The 26,611-nt window shown below is 45.6% G+C and overlaps 1 protein-coding gene across 1 annotated transcript in view; it reads right to left on the reverse strand.

Annotated features, from left to right (window-relative positions):
- poln (polymerase (DNA directed) nu) overlaps positions 1–26,611 on the reverse strand; it is a 51,417-nt gene that overhangs the window by 18,784 nt on the left and 6,022 nt on the right. Inside the window, exons 4-17 of the mRNA XM_070993788.1 lie at positions 25,752–26,552; positions 25,386–25,555; positions 25,067–25,179; positions 24,661–24,797; positions 24,334–24,402; positions 24,151–24,211; positions 23,770–23,834; positions 19,932–20,015; positions 19,544–19,639; positions 19,018–19,074; positions 18,782–18,838; positions 17,082–17,147; positions 5,423–5,485; positions 2,832–2,904 (exon numbers count right to left, since the gene is read on the reverse strand). Coding sequence (XP_070849889.1) covers positions 2,832–2,904; positions 5,423–5,485; positions 17,082–17,147; positions 18,782–18,838; positions 19,018–19,074; positions 19,544–19,639; positions 19,932–20,015; positions 23,770–23,834; positions 24,151–24,211; positions 24,334–24,402; positions 24,661–24,797; positions 25,067–25,179; positions 25,386–25,555; positions 25,752–26,552 — 1,912 coding nt within the window. The remainder of the gene's footprint in view (positions 1–2,831; positions 2,905–5,422; positions 5,486–17,081; positions 17,148–18,781; positions 18,839–19,017; positions 19,075–19,543; positions 19,640–19,931; positions 20,016–23,769; positions 23,835–24,150; positions 24,212–24,333; positions 24,403–24,660; positions 24,798–25,066; positions 25,180–25,385; positions 25,556–25,751; positions 26,553–26,611) is intronic.

A 26,611-nucleotide genomic window follows, 5' to 3' on the forward strand; every position in this document is an offset into this window, starting at 1 on the left:
AGGCCTGCTTCTAGCTGAGGCTGCCTCTGTGATAAAAACAAAACACACAATCAAGAGTCTTTGTATTGATCCATACAGGAATAACTCTGACCTACAGGAAGCTTTATAAATCAGCCATTGCAAGCGGATTAGCTCGGCGCCGTTTATGAGCTTAACATGAAACTACACAGCTGAGAATATATAGATTTAGACGCTATACGAGGTCAGATCAATGGGTGGTACATTAACTATTAATTAACTGAATACTCGCTGCTGATTTCAACTCAAGCACTGCTCAGGCATGTTATGTATCTGACTATCTGCAGCACATTTACTGTCAGGTACGACAAACAATAAACAAGGCGGTCCTCGCTCTTGCAGTTCCTTGGACAGCATACAAAGACACTGAGGGGACTGGGCCATGCCTCATACATTTTTAATGCCACCACCCACAGCACCCTGAACAGCCCTCAGAGATGCTTTGCAGTACAGTGTGGAGTATGAAGGTTATGGATAAAAGCGTTAGAGCTCAACTGCACAAATGCACAGTGAGAATATGAAATGTCCCCTGTGGGCCGTGGTGGGTCCAGAGAGGCTTTCAGGAGGACTGGATCGACCGGCACGCAGACCAGGGCAATCTGAGGATGTGCCGTGGGTTGAACTGGATCGGGGAAGTGAAACGATGGGAGAAATTCATGCCATGCGTTCGCTGCACCTCACGCCTAAAAGCCAGGAGGAGCAGAGGAGGCAGAGAACAAAATGCCGACTGAATCCAGGATTTATTCCACAAAACCAGCTGTTAGTCTCAACAAGGACCATCTTCTCTATGAGAGCAGTGAGTGAAGCAAAGCAGGGAAATTGCAGGCTGGACAGCTTTATGTAATATGTGGGAACAAGCCGGAGGAAAAGTAGCTTGGTTGAGTAAAGTTGACTTTTTGCAATTTGATTTTTCAGTTTGTTTATTATATCAGTGTGGTAACAAACACCTGACAATGAAAATAGTGATTACTGACAGTAGATAAAGTCAGCAGGTTATTTACTGAGCATACCCACACAGGTATAAACCTGTGCATTTACAGTATTTTGTGCAAAAACCTTGTTCTGATGATGAAGATCAGTGGGCTGATACATGCTGCTGCACCATACATACACACACACACACATGCACCAGTAAATAAGCCTACAGTAAATGACCGCTGTCATGATGGCAAAGCCCGCTATGCAGCTGCTGTTAACATTTCAGGTCACCTTCACCTTTTGCTAACAGCATCATCCAGTTAAACGGTCAAATCATCCGGTTTTAAAATGTTAGCTGATATTTGTCAAGCAGTGCTCTTCTAATAACCACATCTCTGATATAACATGTGGTTATTAACAAACACTGGACACAGCGACTGAATGTGTTTTCCTAAATGTGTCATTTTCTATTATGGACTCTGGAAAAATAAGATAAACTGAGCTAAAGCTAACAGGGCTGATGAGGGAATTAGGCCTAGCTTTGTTCTCATTTTGGCTAGCTTCTCCTTTTCCTCTCTCAGCTCCAGCCCCCACAATCCTGCAGACATCTGCTAATAGAGAATAACTGAGCTGATAAGAGCAAAAACACACACAAACACACGTCAGGCAGGTTATTTGAGGACGGGGGGGGATGTTCAAAATGTACTACAGTGTACTGCAAAGAACAGACTTCAGCTACGCACTTGTGAGGGTGTGATCGATTAATAAATACAACACACACTCGAGACAAAATTTGCACTTCACACGCACGCACACGATGCCTTCACAGGCAGGGAAACAGTGTTCAGACGCGTAATACCTTCTGACGTGCAGACGAGTAGAAATGTTTGTGGGGACACTGGAAAGTTGTAGAAGTTGAGACACACACAGCGGCTGTTCCAGTTTGGGAAGGACGTTGTAGGACATAAAGGGGGGGACTGCGCGAGGGCTCCCTGGGAGGGGGTGTTTCCATGGCAACCTGGCCCGAGTGCATGCGCGTGTGTGAATCCCTGTAATGGGGTGTGTGTGTATGTGGCATCCTGGCTCTTGTCCTGCTGCTGTCCTCCTGCTAACCCTGGTTTATCTGTCTGGTTATGTAAGTGTGCGACACACTGTCAGGGCCAGCAGACACCCACTGTCCCCCACAAAGCTCTCCCAGGCTGACAGTGTTCCAGCTCCCCCCTCAGCGCGCTCAGCGTGGACCAGCGGTACACCCTGAAGTGACCTTATGATGCCAGCTGAGGCTGTGTCAGAGAAGTCAACAGTGACAAACTTCAAATCGAGCAGAGGGACAACATGTATGCTGATTTTGAGACTGCACATGCGGGGGAACTGGAGACTTGTTAAATTAGTCTCACACTGGACTCACATTTCCAATTTTCACATGTGCTGCTGTTGAAACAGATGCTCACACACTTTTTCCACCAGGCTGAACCATGAAAACTGGAACTGATGTCGTTGTAACCTCAGTTCAGGAACATTTCCGCTCCCTCAGCTTCAGTTAGCGGCCGGGTCAACAGCGAAGGCAATCACATGCCTGAGCAGCTAATTGTTGCTGAATTGTGTCAAAACATGCAGGAGTCTGTGAGTGTGACGTTTACTTGTTGCTGTTACTGTTTTAAACACTACAAACATTATAATTAAGACTGACAGCAGTAAGTCAAAAAATATATGAAGTGAGGCTCATTTAAAACAGTTGAAACCCAACATGCACAATAGACCGTCTGTAGAAATATATATAAAAACATTCCTCGTCAAAATATTTGATATGTTTGAGCCTCATGTCTTTGCATCTGATGGTGTGACAGGGACAAAAAAAAACAAAAACAATGCTGTGACATCGCTTATTGTCCTACCTGCCGCAAGAAAAGTGCATCCTTCCTGAGGAATGAACATTGCCCGAGGATGAACGCTCACCACCTCCTCCTCCTCCTCCTCCTTTCCTGTGGGAGCCAAACACAGAGCCCTGATGAACACCTCAGCAAAACATCCCTTCGCTGCAAAGTGCATGAACAAACCAGGTTATAACAGCCTCCAGTCACCTGTTTGCAAGTTTTAATTCTGAATATTTTGTTTGGGAAAAGAAAACAAAAGTATTACCAGCTTTAATTTAATCTAATTCAAGAAAGTCTAAACACCATTTAAAACTATTACAGCTCCACGACTTATCTTATGATAGTATATTCATGGTACTTTCTCTCATCATTTCTGACTGTGATTATGAAATACACAATCACAAATTCCTTTTCTCATTTCTGTTATTAGAAACGCTGCTTAGAGTCCACGCAAGACAGAATTTAAATAAAACTGACCTTCTATAAATAAGCAGAGCATGTCAATAAGCAACATACGGACGTCTTTCATAGCAAATTGTGAAATTTACTGACTAGACATACGGCAAAAAACAGTAGTGTATAAAATCCTGTGTGTGTGTTTTTGTGTGTGACAGATCAGAAACACAGACAGTGAGAGGCTGGGAGCGATAAAGAGCGCCAGCACTGATATCTGACTTAATGAGGAGTTAAGTTATGAAGCCGCAACGCCCTGTTTCGAAACAAATCAGAATCCAATCAGGATCAATTTATCACTGCCCTCTCTGCTGTGAGGAGCTGGGCTGAAGTGCTGACCTCAGCGAAGGAGGACTGATGGGGAACCATCACATCCCACGTCAGCATGATGAAAACACCACTACAGCAGCACATGCGAGCACACACATGCTGACGCTGAAAACGTGGCCTCACACACACACACACACACACACACACACACACACACACACACACACACACACACACACACACACACAGGCTCGCATACAAACAGGGGGCAGTGTATTCAGCTGTGATGAGGGCTTCACCTCTCACCTCAAGGCGCAGCGTGATGACTGATGGGGATGATGGAGCGAGAGGGAGGGATGCTGATGGAGGGAAAAGGGATGATACGAGGGATGTCGCAGGGACAGGGAGAGAAGAGGAGGTGATGACGAGGAGCTCTGGGAGTGTGAGGAGCAGAGGTGCTGATGTTAGCACCTCTGGACCTCTCAAAACAGAAAGAAAGGGGGACAGAAATAGTCCGTCTAAAGCTGAATACGGCCCTGCTGGCTGTGACTGACGGCAGAGGCGATGCGGCCTGGCCACGCCAACAGATGGACAGACTTGTTTTGATGTTTAATTCATCTGCAAATGGGGAAATTTTGTTTGTTGCCACACTGTCAGGCGGCTAATCCGGTGTTCCTTGAGCTGACAAGTATTAAACTGAAGCTCTCCAGATACGCGATGACCTCACGAAACCATGGCCGAGGTTTCTCAATTAAGAAGGGCATCGTTTGTCAAGCGGTGCCTGTGCAATGACAGCCACACACCCATGACATCATAAGGGGAAATCTAATCAAAATGTTAAGTAAATCAGTATAAGCTTTGAAATAATGTCTTTTAGACATCAATTTTATTTGACTACAATCTCAGATTTCATTGATACGGAAAGCAGAGTAGCGTTAACACCTGGCTCGGATACGGCCTGACTGAACAGCTCACTAACCATAAAGAAAACAGAGCGTGGTCCAGGCCGGGCGTGCTACTTTAGCCAAATTCTGTCGTGAATTACAACTGCGTTATAATTACTGTGGAGCTCCCAAGCAACTGTCCCATAAAATGAAGAGTCAGGCTGTTTTCCCCAAAGTGTCAGTGTGGCAGTTTTTATCAAATGATGACTGTGCTGCCAGGGCAAGGCGAGGTAATTAAAACCTTCTCCAAAGGAGAGGGGATGAAAAGAAAATGGGCCGTGAAAACAGAGAGGGAGCGATGCTTGGGTCCGTATGAATAACGTTCTCAAGCTATCTCAGGGAAAAATTATTCGCATGAAAGTAAACAGAGACGCTAAGGTGCAAGCGAACAATGAGCCTGGTACTTGATGCCGCATACATGAGCGATAAAGCACAGCTGCTGGTTTCCTCAGATGTTTCATCCAGCTCTTTAACAGGATACATGCTACACAAGAGCCATTCTCACATGCTTCTGTAAATTCACCGCTCCAACATCTTGTTCTTGAGCCATAGCCGTGTACCGGGCTTATCTCTGATATTTCATTATGCATATCAAACTGCATGCTTTAGCTATATTATGGATATACTGTGCAATCCCTCCTAGGCTGAAACGGATGCAGCACAACAAACACACTAAGAAATAAACACAAATATGGAGGAAACACTCGTGACACTCTTTAGTGTCCAGCCCTTTGCTGCTGCAGACTTTTATCATCCTCATAAACCCTCTTTACAAGCTCCCTGCTCATCAGTTTTTGTGTGGCCTGAGAGATGTCTGCCTCTCTCTCTCTCTCTCACTCACACTCACACACACACACACACACACACACACTCTGACATTTATCACTGTCTCGTTCTCCAGAATGTGTGGGTGGGGTTTTTTGGCGAGTGTGTGTTGATGGGTACCGTACCTTGGATGTGCTGCTTCCTGGTGATTTGAAGCGGCTGTCTTGGCAGAGCCTGGAAGTTCTAGATCAGGAGAACACACACTTTGTGAGCCAGCTGGAGGTTAACTATCGCCCTGCACAGTGTGTAGTTACGGATAGCTGTACTGTAACAGTGTCTTGTTACTCTGTGGAAGTGGGTCTTCACATTTTTTAGCACAGTGTTTTCTACACATAAATTATTCCCTCCTGCGTAGAAACTGAACTAACACAGCTCTCTATAAGGGAGAAAGGTCAGCTGTATATCTTCAGCCCCTCCCAGTGTGCTCCTGTGAGGCTGTAATGAAGGGATGGAAGACGGGATGGAGGTGACGCTCACTTATGTATATTGGTGCTTAAAGTGGGGAAATTGGTGTTGCAAATGTTTGCATAACCCCACAAATGCTTTTATTGCATCTTTATTTCATTACTTTTTCAACTGCTGTCAGTTTTAATTTGCATCTCAAATTCAAACGTGGTGAAAAAACGTCACTTCTATAACGTAGTTTAGAATTAGGCTTCATGGATTTTATTCAAATTCATTTGAACATATTCTGCTTCTTTCCATTCGTTCAACCTTGATTTTGTGCTAAACTGACTGCTTCCATGTGGATAATGTAATAGTTTTTAATGTGCTGTTTTAATCTTGCTGCTGCAGTGACCTATGGAGCCCCCTGAGGGACATGGGGGAGAAAAAAATTTGATGGGTGAAAAAAAAAAAAAAAAGACAAACCTTTGCAAGATCTCGCAAAAATAATTGCGAGATCTTGCAGTTTTTTTCTTTGAGAGCAATGTGCTTCCGGGTCAGTTACTGGAAAGAAAACATACACAACGATGGGGTATACGCATCCTCCATGGGAGGTTATTAAGTTTTTATTTTGGTATGGGCCTCACATATAAAGACATTAAATCAGTTCTTGGCTGTAGACACGGCTTTGATATAAGTGAGAGACATAAACCTTTGCGAGATTCTTCATCCGCATGACGTCTTCTTTTGGGACCTCTCTCGAGAGCAGGAACCCATGTCCCCTTAGGGGCTCCGTAGTGACCCAATGGAAATTTAAAGTTGCAAACATTTAAAACTTTGAACTTATGGACTTCTGCAGCTAAGGTTGTCATTAATGGATTAACCACCAAGAATATTTTTGACTTGTTACACGTGTCGGCCTGTAGGTTAATTTGAACAAAAAGGATCTTACTCTTCAATAAGAAGGCCTGTCTCTGTAGGTAACCTCTTCATAACATTGTCAGATACTTAGAAAAACAACTCTGTCGACGGCAAAACCAAACAGTTTCAGTGGAAGTACACTGACGATGAGCAAATGCCAGGAGGGATTACACTGCATTGCTCAATACTGGAAAAACTTCAAGAATTGCTGCCTCCATTAGACACTTAGACACAAAAACACGGGGTTTTGGGTCCATAAAGACAGATACTATTTCAGCCAGTTACCCGTGAAAAGCTGTCAGGCGATCGAAAGCAAAATGAACCGAAGCTGACATCCCCAGTTGGAAAATTCCCCCACAATCCCACTTTAGCACAGCAAATCTGCCAAATTCAAAAAACATATATATACACACGGTATATGTTCAGCAGAAGCCCTGTGTAGCATTTCTGCAGCAAAGGCTGTTTTGCTTGGCTGAGATTAAGAAAAACTGAGAGCCGTCCCGAGACTCCAGCCAGTTTTCAGACACGCATCTTAAAATAGGAACAGCCTGATGCTCGCTGGGCTGCTGGCCCACCCCGCATCGACCCACTGAGTAATCTAAGACGCTGCCGATACAGACGCACACACACATGCAAAATTACACCTTATGCAGGTTTTTCTGCTTGAAGGAGGAAAAACAGGAAAGGTGATAAGGCACACCAGGGCGCACACACACACAGTTTGATGGAGGGAAGAAAAAAGGTGGTTCAAACTCAGCAGTTCCGTCTTAATCCATGTTAATCCCACTGTATCCATCCTTTCAAACACACACATGCACACTCAAACAAGGTGTGTGTGTGCACATATCGAGGATGTTAACGGTTATCATCAAGGACATACAGGACAAATCAATCGGTGTGGAAACACACACAGATACACACACAACACTGGTTACGAAGAAGAAGTGGGCAGGCAAAGAAAAGGGCATACACACACACACACACACACACACACACAGACACAGACCCACACACACACACATACAAAACTCAGAGAGAGAGAGAGAGAGAGAGAGAGAGAGAGAGAGAGATGAAAAGACAGGACTGCAGTGGCAGGGTGTGGACAGTGGAAAGAATACATCAGGGACCAGGCACCACTCACAAGCGCGCGCACACACACACACACACACACACACACACACACAGTCACACACACACACACAGTCACACAGGTTCAGTTACTGTACATGGGTCGTGTGACCTGCAGTGTTTATTTGAGGCGCTGTGAGTGAGAAAAGGTGCACGTAGTTACATATGTATGCGTGTCTGATGTGGGTGCGTGCTGCCCTGTGATGTGACAGGTTATTCAGCGTGTCAGATGCGAATGCTCAGCTTTCCCATCATGCACAGGGGTGCGGTGACGACAGCATAAATCAGTACGAACACACACACACACACACACAGACAGACTGTCAGCATGCTAGATACTCATTTTTCTAAGGTCCACACAGACCTCCTCCTTCAGGAAACACACACAAATACACACAAAGAATACATTCACAGTGTATTACAGGAAAAAACAAAACATTTCGGAGCCAACCATCTGATTATTGTTAATAGTTTTTGTTGATTATTGCTATGCAAAAGTGAGCGGCATCCTGCATTTTGATATACAATCAAAACCTCCAGATGTTTTTAAAGGGAAAGTCAGATGTGAGCGTGTGAAAGGAGAGACGGGCAGAGGCGAAAAGAGACAGACAATCAAAGAGATGGAAAGGCAGGGAAAAGAGAGGGACAGGGATCAGGAGATGAAAGAGAAAAAGACGAGCAGAGCGAAGAGAATCAAAGAATTAAAGAGCAGACGGAGACTACTGTACGTGCGTCATTGCAGCTTGAGAGAGAGCGTGGATGAATGAAAAATTGTAAAATCTAAAAAAGTCTGGGTCAGCTTGGTCTGATCACTGCTGACTGTGCAATTTAAAATGCACACACTCACACACACACTACATGCTATGTACAAACACAATCATTCTCCACAGCACTGTTCAACAGAGTGTACATACAAACCTCCAAATATAACAGATAATAATCAGTAATGAACCTCGTTAACCTGTATGACACAAACAGACACGCTGCAGCTACATGAGCAGTTTTACTCCTTCTGTCTGGGCAAAGATGGCGATCATCAACTGATGCTGCTCAATAATCAATATGTCCCCAGTGATGGCATCGCCTACTGGACAAAAACCATCACTGCACCCCCTCCTGCACTCTCCACATCAGGAGCTGCGTGTCAGATAAGACCAGCGGACACAGCACACACGTACTGTACGCACACAAACACTCACAATACGGACGTACAGAAGCAACACCTACAGGAAATAAAACGTAAAAAACACCTGCGCCGCGTGCGGTCCAAGTCATTATCACCCTTGCTGTGTCAGGAGGAATGGAGAAGCAGTTCATTAGTGGACACTGTGTGAGTCAGAGTGAGAGAGCTTGGTAAGAGTCCAAGCAAAGCACACACACAAATGCACACACTCACACAAAATCCCTTCGATTTCATTTACTCTGTCTTTTAAATGTCTAAAACTCAAACTGGTTCTAACAAATATAGAAACGCAGGAGTATAAACACTCAGTTTCGCACAGGCAGGCGAGCAAGCAGTGGCATGGTGCGCATGGCATATTAAAATGCATGAACACACGCGCACACACACAGATGGGCAGAGACACACATCGGTACAGGACCGGCTCCATTAAATGGCGGCTGGTGTTGTTGTTCTTCCCCTAATTGCATCGACATGCGTGAAATACATAGAGCTGACACAAATTACCCCTCTGTTGTTCACATACAAAAACACGCGCGACATAAATATTCCTAAGCTGTCAGATACGAACACACATACACACACCAGTGGAGAGTATGCCTGAGCTCTCCGCTGTCAAACATGCATGCTTGTGTTTTCCTTTCCTGGGCTCATTGACTCTGAATGGGCCACTTAATCATGCAGATGTGTTTGTTTTCTGTGTTTGAACCGCTGACATGAGCAGCACTGTTCCTTATTCTCCATAACAACGTAGTGTTTGTATTCTTTAATGCACCCCTCATCTCCTGATACGGGCTCGCAACCGGCTGGTAATAAACCTGCAATTGGTTCCTGTTGGTCCTCCGGAGCTTCACAATGACACTTGTTGCTAAAGCACCTGTTAGCACAGTTGACCCAGACATTCATCTGTTCACATTAGCATGGGTTGAAATATTCATGATGGCTTGGTTAAGGTTACTTAATTTGCAGGTACGATGTGGATATCTAAACAATCACTTAAAGTATTTATTTTGAAAGGGCAGGATTACGCCAATGTGCCCAAATGAGTGATGGAGAGTGGCTCCTGCTGATGTAGCAGCGTTCAATTACTGAATATTCAATAAGCATTTGCACACACTTTGCATCCAATTATTCAGTTCACATAGCGGATGCTGACATCAGTGCATCATGGGGATGGTCAAGAAAACAAAAGCAGATGCAGAGTGTCGCACTTTCACAGTAAAAGTGTTCCAAAGGCCATGCAGCCATGTTGCGTGCACATTAACCATTCATTAATCTGCATTTGATGTCCGATGGCAGTGATGATGATGATGCTGGTTTTCCAGCTTCAGGTCAGCAAAGAGATGCTCATCCTTGTAGGTTGTCAGGCACATCAGCTGTTTCCACTTTAAATGCTGCAGCAAAGATGTTCAGCTCCTTTTCTTTACTCTTCATATCCTGAAACCTCTCCGTCTGAACGAGTTTTCACACGTTCAGGTTTCATGGCAGATTTTTGTTCTTGCAGAGGAGGAACATGCACAGTGTTTCTCAGTGAGCTGAGACGCGGCTGGAGTATCACCGAAATGAAGGAAACCCCAACACTGCAAGCAAGCGTCTGTGTGATTTGGCCTTAATGGTGGACTTTCAGAGCTGGTCCTCAAGCTCCAGCCGCGTCTCAGCTCACTGAGAAACACTGTGCATGTTCCTCCTCTGCAAGAACAAAAATCTGCCATGAAACCTGAACGTGTGAAAACTCGTTCAGACGGAGAGGTTTCAGGATATGAAGAGTAAAGAAAAGGAGCTGAACATCTTTGCTGCAGCATTTAAAGTGGAAACAGCTGATGTGCCTGACAACCTACAAGGATGAGCATCTCTTTGCTGACCTGAAGCTGGAAAACCAGCATCATCATCATCACTGCCATCGGACATCAAATGCAGATTAATGAATGGTTAATGTGCACGCAACATGGCTGCATGGCCTTTGCAACATCGGCAGTTCAAATCTACCCCCCCCCCCACTTCTTGTTTGCCTCTGCTGTCTAATAAAGGTGAAGAAAAAGCCCAAAAAACCATTAATTATACACAGATTGCGAGCGCAAATAGAATGAAAGGAGCACTGCGAATTTGCCCGCTCTTTGAAGAGCGTAAATCTGGCCCACGGGGAGACGGAGCGGGAGTCTCAGAGGAGCGCTGCCTTGTTCGACAGATGGGGACGACTGAATCATGGTGCTGGTGTGGGGTAATTCAATCACGCCGCACCAATTTAATGACTCATCACAGAATGCACGCACACATATAAACACATGCACGTCTGTCTGCACACGCTGGTAAATTATCTGCACTTACACTGAAACCGCAAACAAACACACCCACGAAAATCCATCTGCTTAGCACGGACAGAGGGAGAGACTGGCATACGGCCTCAAAACGTACAGCTGGCCCGTCCGTGAGCTGGAGTAAGGTGGCTAAACAGAGGGCACTGAGACCCTGGGTGGAAGCAGCCCCCCATCATCTTCTGCTGCGCCTGTGAACTCCAGGATCCCTCCAGTTTATCTAACAGTGACCCCGGCTGATTGGTTGATACACTGGGGCAGACGGGGCACAGCGCTGTCCGGGACGATTTAATGTAGCTAAGAAGCAGCTGTGATTTTTACCCAAATGTCAGCGTCATTATCAGCTCAGGTTACTGTCAGCATGTACTGGGACACCATTCAAAGCAAATGGAAAAACATTAAAAATGAATGACGGCCAGAATGATTATGTGCTGCTGCAAATCCTTTTCATGAATATTATATTCTTGCTCTCAATTACAGAAATATAGCTGCTTTACTAACTTTTTGTAACTGGCACTACTGTTTTGTCTGTTGTCTGTTCACACACACACATAGAAAGGGAGACGGATTTTGAGAAGAAGAAGAACACACACTCGCCATGCTTCGGTGAATTATTTCTCTGCTTTTAACCCATCCTGGTTAGTCCTTCCTCCGCGGCAGACCAGGAGCGGTGGGCTGCCAGCCGACAGCGGCGCACGGGGATCACTTCCTTGTTGTCACCATTCGGTCAGGTGGTGATCTTCTTGCATGTTTTTGGTGGGCTTTTGTAATGGAGGATACCCCAGGTGAACACGGGGAGATCCTCGAGATTTCCTTGAGATAAAGGGCAGCAGGCACCGGAGGCATGGTGGAGGACAAGCCCCCCAGTACCCACAGCGCCCCAGGCAGGAATCGAACCTTCCAGCTGTGAGGCAACAGAGTTACCACTGTCCCACTGTGCCACCCACTCCACTCAACTTTCAATAACACAAATCCAAACTACTCTCTTCCTCTGCTCCCCTTTCTGTCTCACACACCGGTAAATAACATGACAAGTGCATAGCGTGTGTGTGTGTGTGTGCGTGTGTGTGTGTGTATGCACCAGCGTGTTCAACACTGACAGGGAGTCAGCAGCAGAACATGACACACACTTCAGCGAAGTGCTTGGATCAGCCTTGGGAGGACTTTCTGTAAGTGCGAAACATTTAACGTCTAAATGCAGAGCAGTCATAAACGGACACTAAACTGAAGGAAACTCGGTTGGCGGTCTGGGGACAGACACAGCAGCACGATCCCAAGACAAAACACACAACTTCATATCAATAATTCAATAAAACCGTGTTGTTACATATTGCCATATCAATCACATTACCACATCAGAAAAATTGATCCGTCTGTAGAGTAAAAACTGCAGCATATGACTGTAAGTAAATCATGATAGGAGGGGTGAATGTGTGCAATCTACAGGTAAAATCCCTCTGGGGGGCTATAGAGATTTCACATCTCTCTGTGGGAGGAAGTACACAGTGTACCATGGAGAGAAACAGGGAGCAAAAGATCAAGAACAGTCACCATTTAGAGAGTCACTGCACCTTTGACGTCACAACACAATGGTTTGACATGGACCCAAAAAGGACAACAGAACAGCAGGTTTCCATCTGTTTCCTCTGTCTCTGAACAAGTGAGGGAACTTGATGTACTTGTGGGAGACATGAGCGTATAAATCTGTGAAGGTACGAGCTGAACATTGCAGAGGAAGAGGGAGAGAGAGCAGCTGATGGTACAGGATGGAGAACTGCATCACGCACCCGGTAATCTGAATGTTGTTTAGGCTCTTTGGTGCTACAGACAGAGAGAGAGAGAGAGAGAGAGGGGAGAGGAAGTTCAATCTTATTTGTCCTCTTTGGTTTCACTGCTACGCTATTAAGGGTGTTAATGTGAGGGAAGGAGAAAAGGAACAGACAAAGCTTTATGTCGAGAGGGAGACGAGATTAAAACCGAGAAAGAAACAGCAAGTTAAAAGCAAAGGAGGAGAGAGAGGAAACAGACAGGCTGCACATAGAGAAGGGGAAGCTGGGGACGGCAGACTGCACGTATCTTCGCTTTCAGCAGATAAAAGCAGATGAGGCAGAAAAGCTCCACTTCCCTCTGCAGCGACACTCACTTTTAACTCAGCACCAGTTTATGGCTGTCCTGCTTTAATTCGGGCACCCCTTTGTTACTGCAGTCTGGCTTCACCTCAGATGAACCCACGTCGGATGAAAGCTTAAGCCCCTCTGCAACACTGCTCATTTGAATATGTGTGTGTATATGAACTGCGCGTGTGTGTGTGTGGGTGGGGTGGCGAGTGGCAGAACAGCTCCCCCTTTTTCGCCGCTCAACGCCAAAAACTGAAAACTGCAGCTTTTTCGCTTCAAAGCAGCGGGCTGTGACACGTTAGCGATCGCTGAGAGTCTTCCGTGAACTTCCAGCGCACTCCACTCCACATTACGACGAGAATAATTAGGAGTGAGCTTCATCCACATGTGAGAATAATAAAAAGGAAAAGGCAGCAGAGGGAGTGGACTCTTCTCCCTGCTGGCCCTGTAATGGTGAGATGATCCTCTCGTTCCATTCAGCCAGGCAGCAGAGTTTCTCTCCATGCTCCGTCACACACTAACTGATCATTTTTAAGAAATATGTCTCACACATATTCCTCTGTGGATCACTTCCCTCATTATTTTGCATTTTTTTTAACCATTCTCCATGTAAGGTCGCTCTCAAACTGCTTGGATCCCTTGCTGATGGTTAATAATGGAGATCTAGGCAGTACAGGGTTATTCTAAGCAATATATATGGTATATATGGTGCATATGGGACACTACTGATGGATATCTTGAAGGCAGAAACTACTGATTATTTTCATTTCTGATGATCTGCTATTTTTTGTTTCTTGGGTTATTGTGTTAAAGGAGTGTAAATGCAAATTTTCAACATGAGAGGAGCAGTTGGTATATTCTGCAGTGGAGAGGCAGTGACGTCATTTCAGCTGCTACCACAGAAAATATATTCCACCACCTCACTTGGTATATTTAAGTATTTAGGTGTTTCTCTCACTCGGCAATTCAAATGTCACACATTTCTTTAAATGAGGGGCATTTCTAGCCTGTATTATCCACAACCAAACTGGGGAAAATGTGTTTATGTTATGCGTCTTAACCATTTGGCCACCGAGATGCTCCACAACAAATCACCTGAAACTTTATTACAAATCAAACAGTGTGTATGGAGCTGAGTCAGCTCTTTTTCCTAATGACAGCAAATCACAAATACAGCACAGCTACACACCGACAACCAGAGACAAGCATCCACACACTTAACGTGCTGACACTCAACCAAACCCCAGCAGAGGGAACAGAGCTGTGTTAAATCACGGCTGCCCGGCGGCCCCATATATCATTCAGGAGCAGAATGATCAACGATCACACGGCTACAAATCCTGAAGTGAGATTAGTGAAGCTCAATATCTCCACAGGGTTAGATATACATACAAGTGTGCATGTATATAGAAAACTATTTATACATATACACACATATGAGTGTGTGTGTGTCTGTCTGTCAGAGCAGTACTCAGTGACAAAACCACTGGACCCTGACAGCTGGGTAATGTTGAAATGAGCTATCGACCGTCTGTCCCATACTGAGGGGAGGGAGAGAGGGAGAGAGAGAGGGAGAGCTGACAAGTAGAAAAGAGACAAAGCTGCTGTTTGTAGTAGTCAGTTTTGTGATAAATGTATTCTTCTGCGAGTTGTGTCTGCATTTCACAGACTACTGTATGTACTACAGCCGGTTAGGGGGTGTGTTATATCAGATCATTCACAATAATATTGGTCGAATGTTTAATATAATAAAAAAAATCATATCATGACAATGGCAATAATCCATCTTGTCAATGCAATGACGTCATACTGTTATGCACAGCGACAACAAGCACGGCTGGAAGTGAAAGTGATATTGCAATTAGCTCCAGAAGTGTGGAAGTGATCAGATGAACAACAAGACTCGAACAATAAAAAACACAGACAGATAGACAGATACTCTTGGCTAAGTACGAGGGAAGACAAAAGTCCTGTGAGGAGAGCTCAGCAGCTATTGAGACAAATGGGAGGAATTCACATCTAATCTTATCTGTGTTTGCTGAGCTTAAAACCGTTGAAAGGCAGGCTATGCAACAAATGACGTCATGGTTTCAGGAAGTACTTTCTGCTTGTTTGGCCACGTCTGATCTGTCTCGCTTGTTGCTGTTTGCTGTTACGGTGGACAGGAAGGCAACCGCATTCAATCCAAGCACAAGCTCAGAGGGTTGTTTCATTCATTGCAGAGTCTAACCTATAGCCTACACATTCATAAAAACAATGAATCTTTAAACAGGATTCAAATTGCGCTTCAAGTGCAAATTATGACCAGAGAGATTTTCTTGCTAGAGAAAAAGGAAACCTAGCCCCTTACTCTCATTATTTCAACACTGAACTGGTTTTTAAATCTCACTCTTCTCTCTCCAACACCAAACCCTTACCTTAACCCAAACCTAACCCTAACCCTGACCTTAAAACCAAATCTCAGCCTTCAAAGTCCTTTGAAGTAGTGAAGACTGACCAAAATGTCATCACAATGCAGAAATGTCCTCATTAAGCTAGTCCATCCATCCATCCATCCATCTTCTCCTGCTTCATCCGGGGCCGGGTCGTGGGGGCAGCAGTCTGAGCAGGGACGCCCAAACTTCCCTCTCTGGACACGTCCTCTAGCTCTTCCAGGGGGATCCCGAGGCGTTCCCAGGCCAGCCGAGCGACAGTCACTCCTGCGTGTCCTGGGTCCTCCTCCTGGTGGGGCATGCCTGGAACACCTCCCCAGGGAGGCGTCCAGGGGGCATCCGATAGAGACGCCCGAGCCACCTCAGCTGACTCCTCTCGATGTGGAGGAGCAGCGACTCTACTCTGAGCTCCTCCCGGGTGACAGAGCTCCTCACCCTATCTCTAAGGGAGCGCCCTGCCACCCTGCGGAGGAAGCTCATTTCGACCGCTTGTATCCAGGACGTCGTTCTTTCAGTCGTGACCCAAAGTTCATGACTATAGGTGAGGGTAGGAACGTAGATTGATCGGCTCAGCTCATTATGATAGTTTCAAAGTGAATTTGGTCCTTCCAAAGATAGCAATACAAGCCCAAACATGCGCACACATACACATATGCACACACTCCTTTTTCTCCCCCGGCTCTGGACATCCCAAAGAAACCCCAGCGTGTCGTTACATAACACTCTAAAATCTCAACATCTATATTTATGAGCGAGAACCGAGCACTGTGCATGTATTATATTATTATTACTATGCGGCTGGCATCATCAAAAGATTTCTCTGATAAGAGAAATATAAAGAGAGACAGAAAGAAAGCAAGAAATTTAGAGCGGCAGACAAAAAAAAAGAGATTTTTGAAGGTTACATAAAGGAGCTGCTGTTTCACACACAGAGCTGAAAACCCAGACAGACAATCAGGCTCTGATAATCTGAACCAAACATACTCTGAGTCTCGTTTACTGCTACTAATAACACCATATCTGCCTGAGTTGAACATGCCATTAACTTGGCTGATTTGATTTATAAATACACTCACATCCTTCTGTTTCCATCACAGCACTTTTAACGAGGCCTGCTGAGCATTGCAGGCGTGCACAGGTTCATGACCTGAGCCCTGCAGCACAGTGAGCAACACCCACATGTCCAGCCTGCAGTTCAGCACCACGGATAGCTCCAGTCACTGCAGCTCAAGCCCAGAGCAGAAGTACAGACACAGAAATGAAGACAGAGGGGGGGTGTGGGGACGGCGGGCAGGTCACACTTACTGGGTGCTTGGCTGAGATCCTCCCCGTCACCACACTTGTCTGGCACCACGTAGAGGAAATGTAGTTCTGATGTGTTGTTGAGAAAGACGACATGCAAAGAGAGTCAGACACGAATAAATCAGATACAACGTCAACATTTAGAGGCAAAAATGAATAATTGTGCCAACCACAATGAAAGACTTTAATCTCATGACACACATGTTTCAGTGAGTGAGTCAGCTATGTGATCATTAATGTTTCCATATAGCTGATTCCCGTCCAAATCCGCTCGAAAACAACAGCTGTGATCCTCATTCCTGCCATCGCTCTGAATCTGCTTTTGGGCCGACATGCATCAACAGTGCCACACGACAGTCTGAACAAGCTGTTTGCACACTGCAGTGCCAGTCGAGCTGGTGCGATTAGCAGGACGTGCAACGGCACCGTTGATCTCAGAGCCGATGCTAAGCGATGCAACCCCAACATCTGGCTGCGGCCGAACTTATTAACTTGACAAATGAGGAAAACTATGGTCAACAGTGACTCATGTCCAGCTGCTAAAAACTGCTGCTGGATTGAGAAAAAGCTTCTTGAGTTGAGCTGAGCTGTAAACAGCCAATTGTACTTTTCATGACTGCATAATCTTGCCTGGTAACATCATTTAATGCTAATACACAAATGACATATCATGCATGCTGCATGTCGCTAATAGCAGAGCTGGGAGATAAGTTAAATATTGTGATATTAGACTAAATTCATGCATTTAACTGCATGGCCATCACTCAGTTTACAGATTCTTTTTTCTGAGAGCCCTATTTGTAGTTTGGATTTAATATTAAATACCAGGACCAGTGCTCATAGCCACAAAAAACACCGCTTGTTTAATATCTGAGTTATAAGTAAGAAACGCATATCTGTTTTTGTCAACAGCACCCTCCTCGAGGTGGGACTGTGGCCCGCTCTGTCCAAAAGACCACCAAATGCATCACTAGCATCAGAAGCCAAGCTGCTCTAGAGACAGCCAGACAGACTCATTTGCAGAGTTGACTAAGCACAGACTGACATACACAAGCTGCTGCATCCATACGGAGGCGACTGGAGCCCATGTGGAGGGAGAGTCGGACACACAAATGCATCTTTCCACTGTCAGCTCGGTACAGAAGTGACCATAAAGGGGACCAACAGGGCCAGATGAGATGTTTCACTGTTACGTTACTGCAGCAGGAGCATTCAGGCCTGTGAGTGCTCTCTGCTGCAGGGGCAGTGCTATCACACCTTCAGAGGCTGCAGTCCGTACCTGCACTGACCAAGCATGAGCAGTCTACCTGTGGCTCTCAGCTGTATACTGAGTACATGAGTGTAACGATGGAGACATTCACATTGGTGAGTGAAGCTGAAGAGGAACGAGACGGTTTTGTGCGCTAACGCAGAAGCAAACTGCGAGAAAAGAAAAACAAAAGCGGCAGGATCTGTTTGAGTCATTCCACCCTGCAGCCTTCTCTCAACCCTTGGATTCACTTTTTGGTTTAACTTTTCCAGCCTGAAGGAGAAAAGTCTCGAAAAATCCATATCTCAGAGCGAACCACAAAAGGAGGTTAACACATTGTGAGAGATCTCGCTTGTAAGACATGCTTTCTGGTGGATGTGAGAATAAGTTTGCATTTGAGGTATTCCATTGACAGCTATGCTCTTTAGCTGCCTTGAACCAGCCTTGCGCTCACCTTGCTCATCATGCATGAGAGGATCCCATCAACAAAAGTCGACTTGATTTTGTGAACCTGGGGGTCACAATGCAGACAGTTGTTACTGGTAAACCAAAGGTATGAGATGCTCTACTATTACATACTTTATGCACATGCTTTATTGAAAAGGCAATCAAAAGCAGAGGTAAACACTGTTCCACTAACAAAAGACAGTAATGGCACATGAATAAAAGGCAGAGGAGAGCCTAACTGACCTGTCTGTACTCCAGAATGATCCTTGGCAGAGGGTGCAGGTGCTGAAGCTGCAACAACTGCAATATAAAAACAAGGAGAGAAATGAGGAGGAGGAGGAATTGTTGGCTCAGTGGCAATTTTGAACAAACAGCCAACACAGTCCTGAAACTGCTTTGTTTGCAGCAAATCTGTTGTATTTTTTGTCCCTGTCGACCTTTCGCGACATCTGATTTTAGCTGCATCTGCAGAATAAGTTACTAAATCAAATTATTGATTTTTATGTTCTTACTGAACTTGCCGAGGGTTGATCAAACACTAAGAACCAACGATGCGCCACGACATGACACGAGTGTGCGTGTTTATTCGTGTCTTAATGCCTGTGCCTCCTGGTTCATCTGTATGAATGCAGCAGTGCTCATACTGAAACTTCAACTAAGATTCAGCTGGTTTCCTTAGATGGAGGATGAAAGTGACATACAGAATCTGTGTGTGTGTGTGTGTGTGTGTGTGTGTGTGTGTGTGTGTGTGTGTGTGTGAGCACCGTACCGCAGCTTCTGATGTTGACTGCTGTTGTTTGTTGACGGTCTTGGGGAGTTTCTTGTTCTCGCAGCGCTCATGGAGGCGCAGCTTCTCAAACAGAACCTTCAGAAGATAGCAAAGCCACAATATCCACAAAAATCCACAACAGTCAAACATGCACGGAAAAGTACACAGGTAAAAAAAAACACGTGTGCACACAGCACACACATATTCACACACACAGACACAATAAAGACAGAGTCTACATACTGTAAACATCAGACATTTTCAGCTCGAGACACTTTTCAGAACACGAACACACACAATTACAAACATACATGAGCCAAAGCACACGCATGCATGCATGCAACACGCATAACTCTTATGTGTGTTGCATGCATGCATGTGTACACACTGTTCGCAGTTGAGTGTTGCTGGTGATCAGGAATATTTGTCCAGCTGCTCGGTGGGCCTCCTGCTCCAGCTGCTTCATCTTAGCCTGACAGAGAGCGAGAGGAAGAAGAGAGACAGATTAGAAACTACAAATATTTTTCAAGGTTAGATTCAGCCGGCTCACCAGTGTTTACTTACTATTTCAGGCAGCAAACGTCCTTCACTTACAAGCAGTTTAAAGCGAGTATTTACTGCAGTATCAGCACTAACTGACCCGTACGTCGATGTTATGCAACATTAGAGGCTGATTTCCTGCACAATAATCAAACTAATTCACCCGGACCACAGACAGCAGATTTGTTCCTGTAAGTATGTCAGAGGAAGGTGTTCAACCTTACTGTACAGCATACATATGTAGAGTCAAGGGACTTCATTTCAAAGATAAGGATGAAAGATTTGCTTGTTTTCTATGTCTCATCTATTTAATCAATGTCAAAACAATAAAGATAATGTGATGATAGTGATTAACTTTCACTCCAGCAACTATTTATCGAGACTAAGGTGCATTTCATTCCATTATTGTATTTCATATCTCTGTCAGACTTCTTCCAGATTAGCCAGTCGATCACTCATTGGATATAAAGTCAGCTAATGCTGGGAGACAGCAGTGTATTTATGCCAAGATGACGGAATACCTCATCTCTGCAGCCTGGTGACTGGCTAGCTTGCCAAAAACTTTTCAAGGTAAGTAAATTATCGAGCACATTTTCCAGATCTGGTTATGAACCCCGCAGTGAGGAGGGGAGGTTATTTGAGGAGAGAACTGTTAATATGTGTAAGACAGCAGAACTTATCTCATTTCTCCTTCCTTTCAATGGCTAAAGGCAAAGCTCTCTGTTAATCTGTCTCATGCACACATCAGCCACACAGCGAGCGCATTAGGATCACACGCGGAGAAAGAAGAACGGGCAGCATTAGCTAAAAGTTTCACACACTCACAAACGCACAAACCTATACGTATATACAACAACATTCACTCACACATACTAAGCACTTAGCACACAGAGAGCCAGACAGGGTTTAATGACTGCTGCGATAATCCAGTCAAATGCCGAATGAACTTTGCTTCTTGGGATGGTCGACACAGGCAACGCGATGAACTCGGCGAGAGAGGAAGTGAAGGTGCGCAAAGTGACGAAGAGAGGCTACAACGGAGGATAGAAAGGAAAGAGAGAGGGGTGAGCAGGGGAAGTGAAAGAGACTGATGGAAGAGACTGAAAGGTACAGCCGCTTGACAAAAACATGTGAGGATGAAAGAGGAAGGCCGAGAGGCTGAGTCCCAGCGAGACAGAGATAATGAGGGGTTATAACAAATCCCGCTCATACAATATTCAGCCTAAACATGAGCATTTTTGTGTTTTTTATGACTGGAGTGACACCCACACACCAGCGGCTCATTACAAGTCTGACTGAAGTAGAAACACTCCTTAACAATTTGACAGGAGAAGAGGAGGACGAGGGAAGAGAGGCAGGCGCGAGAGCAGAAGAACAAAAGGGAGAGGGAGAGGGCGAGGTGGGGGTGATGAAATGAGAGGCGGGAAAGCGACGGAGGGGGGAAACGAGTGACGGATTGGGGAATGTAGGAGGGGTGGCGAAAAAACAGAGAGTTAAGGGTTCAAGAAGAGTTGAAATGTGATGCAAATGCTTGAGTGGGAAGACGGGAGAAGGAGATGAAAGGGAGAGATGAGGAAAGGATGGGAGGAACAGGTGAGGACTGGGCAGCCGAGGGGAAAGCCGTGGCTGGAACAAACAGACATCAGTCAGAGGAGTGAGACCGGCAGACAGAGCTTGACAGAGTGATGGGCAGAGCGACAATGGAGGGAGGGAGAGAGAGAGGGAGACAGCTCTGAAAAGAAAGAGGGAGCAGAGGAGGAGCTGCCAGACATGTACCAAAAATCCAAAATGTGTACTTTTCTCTCTCACTCGCTCGTAGCCCGGAGCAGCCTCCAGACTGCCTCATCAATATTGGATGCTCGCCCCTTAGTGCTGTGTTCGACACACAAACAGAAACACACACACACACAGCGGGTATGGCAGGAGTCTAATACTGTACATTTTGGATTCATCACAGCATCAAAATGTGTACTTTTCAGTTTGAGCCTGATGCGATGGGTGTTTATGGAAGGAATCGGACGTGAATGGTGATGTCTGAGAGACGCGGACAGAACGTTTGTCCTCGTGAATTTTAATCACACAGGCTGAAAAGACAGAAGAGCGCGTGAGCATGTTCTTGGCTGACAAACAGGAGGCATCCTCTGTTTGCCGCTCAGACAGGTGAACCAAGATAAAACGAAATCCGACACGACAGAGCGGGGACGTGCGCGGCTGCGCTCGCGGGCGCGTATTACAAAAACACAAGCGCCCGCGAGGGCACATGTAACTCTGCAGCAGTCTGCAAAAACTTCGGTGTATGTGTGTGTGTGTGTGTGCTGGCAGAGGCAGACAGTGATGCTCCTTCCTGCAGCATAGCCTCTTGAAGGAAAAAGACAGACTCCGTCCTATTTATAGCAACACGGCAAGATACCAAAAGACTCTCTCTCCACAACAACACCCCTGCTGGCGCCTGCAAGAGTTGTAGTGGGTTTAAGAGCGTGTGCCTGTCTGCCTCCAAAACTGACTGGGGAACATGTGTGTATTCCTTAGCATGCGTGTGTCCACAGCATCTCTACTGTACGTCTGTCTTTGTGTGTCTATTATCATTCTTGAGCGTCGTCTCCAGGATGGGTTTTTATCTGCATGTAAACAGGACAGGTCCCCGGAGGATGTCCACCCACCACATCGCTAATCCTACCCAGAAGAAGAAAAAGACTAATTTTATTTTTCTTTCCTTCGCAGGCTCCTCAGGTTCTTTTTTTCCCTTCTGTTTCTCATATCCTCCCACTGTCTTGGTCCCATTTGTATCAATACAGCAGCTGTCGACTGCACTGTGGCGCAGCAGCCAGTCGAAAATGCCGTCAGCCAAGAGTGATGCAGTACAAATCTGAGCTGACCCTGAACATCATACCTCCACACAAGCTGGCCAAAACTAACTTTCCACGGGAGCGTTTTCATCAAGTTTCTTTGATATAAACACATGGAAGCTGTGACACAGGACTCAAATGTCTGGCTCTTCAAAACGAGGATAAATGTAATGATTCTTATTTCATAACTGTATTTTAGGATTCTAGTCCGTGCCCAGTTTGCTATATGCTAATGCATAAATGACTGTGAGCTGAAGATATGAGGACTGTTTCTGTTTCTTTCTTCCCTGATATTGTGTGTTTTTGGAAAGAAATTAACTTTAATTATGTGCTTTCTTGGTGTAAAATCAACATCCATTAATTCACACAGCTTTTCAAAAGAAGAAAAACAGATATACCAAAAATACTGTTCTGAACACAAGCTAAAGCACTGACCCACTTTTATCTAAAGCTCCCAATCACCATAAACATGAACTGAATAACAAGGTTGTTTGCCACTTGTTCAGCCCTGTGCTGCTGCAATATTTCACTTAAAACAAGGCAGTGAAACGGAGGTAAATTAACTCACTTGACTGTCTATCTTTAAACACACTGAGCGGGGTTTGTATTTGTGTACACTGCTCCTGGTCCATTGTTGTGCTCTGGTGGGAAATTAACATTACCCATAAGACAAATGTTGATAACTCGTGGCTGTGAGAGATAAGCTAGCCTGCTCTGCCAGCAGCCGTGTGAAAACCCTGTCTTGTAGCCAAACCGTTCTGCTCTATTTGTTCATAACACTGATACGGAAACGTTAAAATACACAAGCTGTAACATTTAGTGTCTGATGTTCTGCCTTACCCCCAGCAGGTCTGACGTCCTCCTAAGAGCTTCTTTGTCCACATGAATGTGATGGCTCTCCATGGCTGAAACCACACAAGTATTTACTGATCCACTGGACCTAATATAAGTCTGTCTACGACTAATGGAGGGCTAAACAAAGTCCAAGCATGACCAAAGTAGCAGCCAATACTGCACGCTTCTAATGCAGCCTAATACAAATGTGATGGCACTTAGAGTAATTTTGGTTATTCTGGGATTTTTCCTCATGACGAATGCGTTGTATCAGGGTTAAAAAAAAAAAAAAAACACTAAAAATGTGCTGTAGTGTTTCTAAATATGTGCTCAGTGTCTGCTTAAAGAGAATAAATGCATAAATAAATTTAAAAAAAGGATCCTCACCTGCCAGAACAGAGATCATGTTCAGCTCCATGTGTGTGTAGAGCTCCCACAGCCCCAAGCTCTGCACACACAAACAGTCAGGTCAGCTAATGTGTATGTGCAGGTGTATATGTGTGTGTGTGTGTGTGTGTGTGTGTGTGTGTGTGTGTGTGTGTGTGTGTGTGTGTGCGCACATCAGCTAACCTGGAGTTTAATGCGTAGCTCCATGTTAAGCCAGTAGAGCGAACAGAGACCTGAGATGACCTGAGAAACCTGAGAGACAGACCGTAAAAGTATCAGGACTTTGTGCTCACATGGAGTACAAACTGTCTTAGAGGCTTCTTTGTCCTCTCAAGGACAGAGTCAATCCCAGCCACTGTCTATTAATTAGGTGCACAGACCACTGCATCCCAGCGTCCACGATGCTGTCCTTCAAGACAGTGAAATCCTTCCAGCTACAAGGATTTGCTGTGTAGGTGACCCTGACGTCCTAACAGGGAATTGTTGGACTTGGATCACATCTTAACTAACCTTCTTGATACCCAGGGCGGGTGTTGGACAAGGTCTTCTGCAGTGTTTATTGAGAAGGTCGTGGAAGCAAGAGGAGGGGTTTGCGGGATCCAGCAGCCACCCTGAAACCTGTGGGTCCTGGATATGACAGCCTGCCACTGGAGAGAGAGGACAGCTCTTTGTGATACTGAGCAGTGATGAGAGATTAGCAACACATATTTGGAGACTACAGCATGCTGTGATCACTGAAATCCACTGTAACCAACATAATTCAAGCAGTCTACAGCTGCTGTTGTTTGTGAAGGATGGAACTGGAAAATTTCCTCTGAACTGACTGACTTTTTGTTTTGTTGAAGAGTGTTTGCATTTTCACACCACGACTGCATGTTTCTACGCATTAGTGTGCACTCATGTATGAGGACTCTGCCTTGTTTCCAGCTGAGGTCTCGTCTGTAAAGCTGCAGAGCTGTGCGAAGCAAATCCTTGGCTTTATAGCACACCACCAGTTGAGATCCTGATAGCACTTGTAGCAGGACGTCTCTGTGGGACGGACACAAACACACACACACACACACGCCTAAATAATCCTGTTTTAATACTAAACGAGTATAAAACACTAACATAGATAAGATATTTCCAATGAATGCACCAGTGGATGGACCATGAAGTCACACTTTCAATTCACACTCATCATCTTATTCACTCTCACATCGCTCTCATACACACACACACGCACACTCACAGACCTAGTAAAGTGCTCCTGGCCCTGCTGTGTGTGTTGCTGGGCCCATGCAGGTGTGTGCTCTAGTTTTAAGTAGACCAGACTGTCATTTGGCCCGAGCGAGCCTTCTGGCGTGCTGCAGTCGAGACTGTTCTTCACCAGCACAAGCAGACCACACACTGGTGGAGCGAGCTTCTGTATGGAGGATCAGAGAGGGAGGTTATAACGAGCAAACTGTTAATGAAGCGGTAAGCCACAGGAACTGCTCACACTAATCTTATAACAGCTAGGACAGCCAGAGTCTTGTCTTCCTTCACAGATGCAGAGTAAAAATTAAACTACTTCGCCTTTTTGTGTCAAAGCTCCGCATTCGTCCCCCGGCTCGGCTCACCTGCTCTGGGTCTAACTGAGTCGTTCCATCTTGGTACACCAGGGTCAGCACCAGCACCTCGGCCTTCTCAGCCCTCTCAAGCATGTGCATCTTCTCTTCTGGGTTCAGCTTCCCAGAATCCTTTACTCTGGGGTCAGATGTCAGTGTTGCAGTCAGACAGCCAGCTTTGGACTGGCTCTGGGGCTCACCACCATTAGCCCCCCCGTGGGATATCTTTGTTCCCTGGTCGGGCCTACGCCTGGCCTTCTTGTGTTGGAGGGGTTGGCAGGTCACAGATGATGGGGTCTGTGTATTCGTAGCTGATTCATGGCGCCTTTCTTCCATCTTACTCGGCTGCATTTGTCGAGTTTGCTTCGGGTCATATGGGACTTTACATACCTCTAAAGCTATTCCTGTTTTATGTGAAGGAATGACTTGAGTTTGCAGTTCTGGGGGTTTGGTGAGGAATTCGGGGATGGACGTTTTGGCTCTCTTTAGCTCATTAGCTTCCCCTGCCTTTTCTTGGGAGCAATGAGGTGGCTCCCATCTTGGACAACTCCTGGCTAGGTAGATTTTAGGAGGACGCTGAGCGTCTTGGCGCTGAAGTGTTTCATGCTTCCTCTTTAAGGTGAAGGAGGGGATACGGGGAGGATGATTTGAACAAGTCTGGGAAATAGGCAGGTTGATGGCTTCCAGTTTTCTGATAGCTTTTATGGCTGCTGAGGCGTAGCCCTGTGCCGAGGAGTTCTGACCTGCAGCAAAAGCGCTTGTTGGTGCCGGTGCCACGCTGAAGCTGCTCCCTCCGATACCTCCATTAGCGTTCTACAGAACAGGAAAGGTGAACAGTGTGCGGTCAGACAGGAACAGAGGAAACAGAGAGA

This window comes from Chaetodon trifascialis, chromosome 23 (assembly GCF_039877785.1).
Source record: "Chaetodon trifascialis isolate fChaTrf1 chromosome 23, fChaTrf1.hap1, whole genome shotgun sequence".
NCBI classification, from domain to species: Eukaryota; Metazoa; Chordata; class Actinopteri; order Chaetodontiformes; family Chaetodontidae; genus Chaetodon; species Chaetodon trifascialis.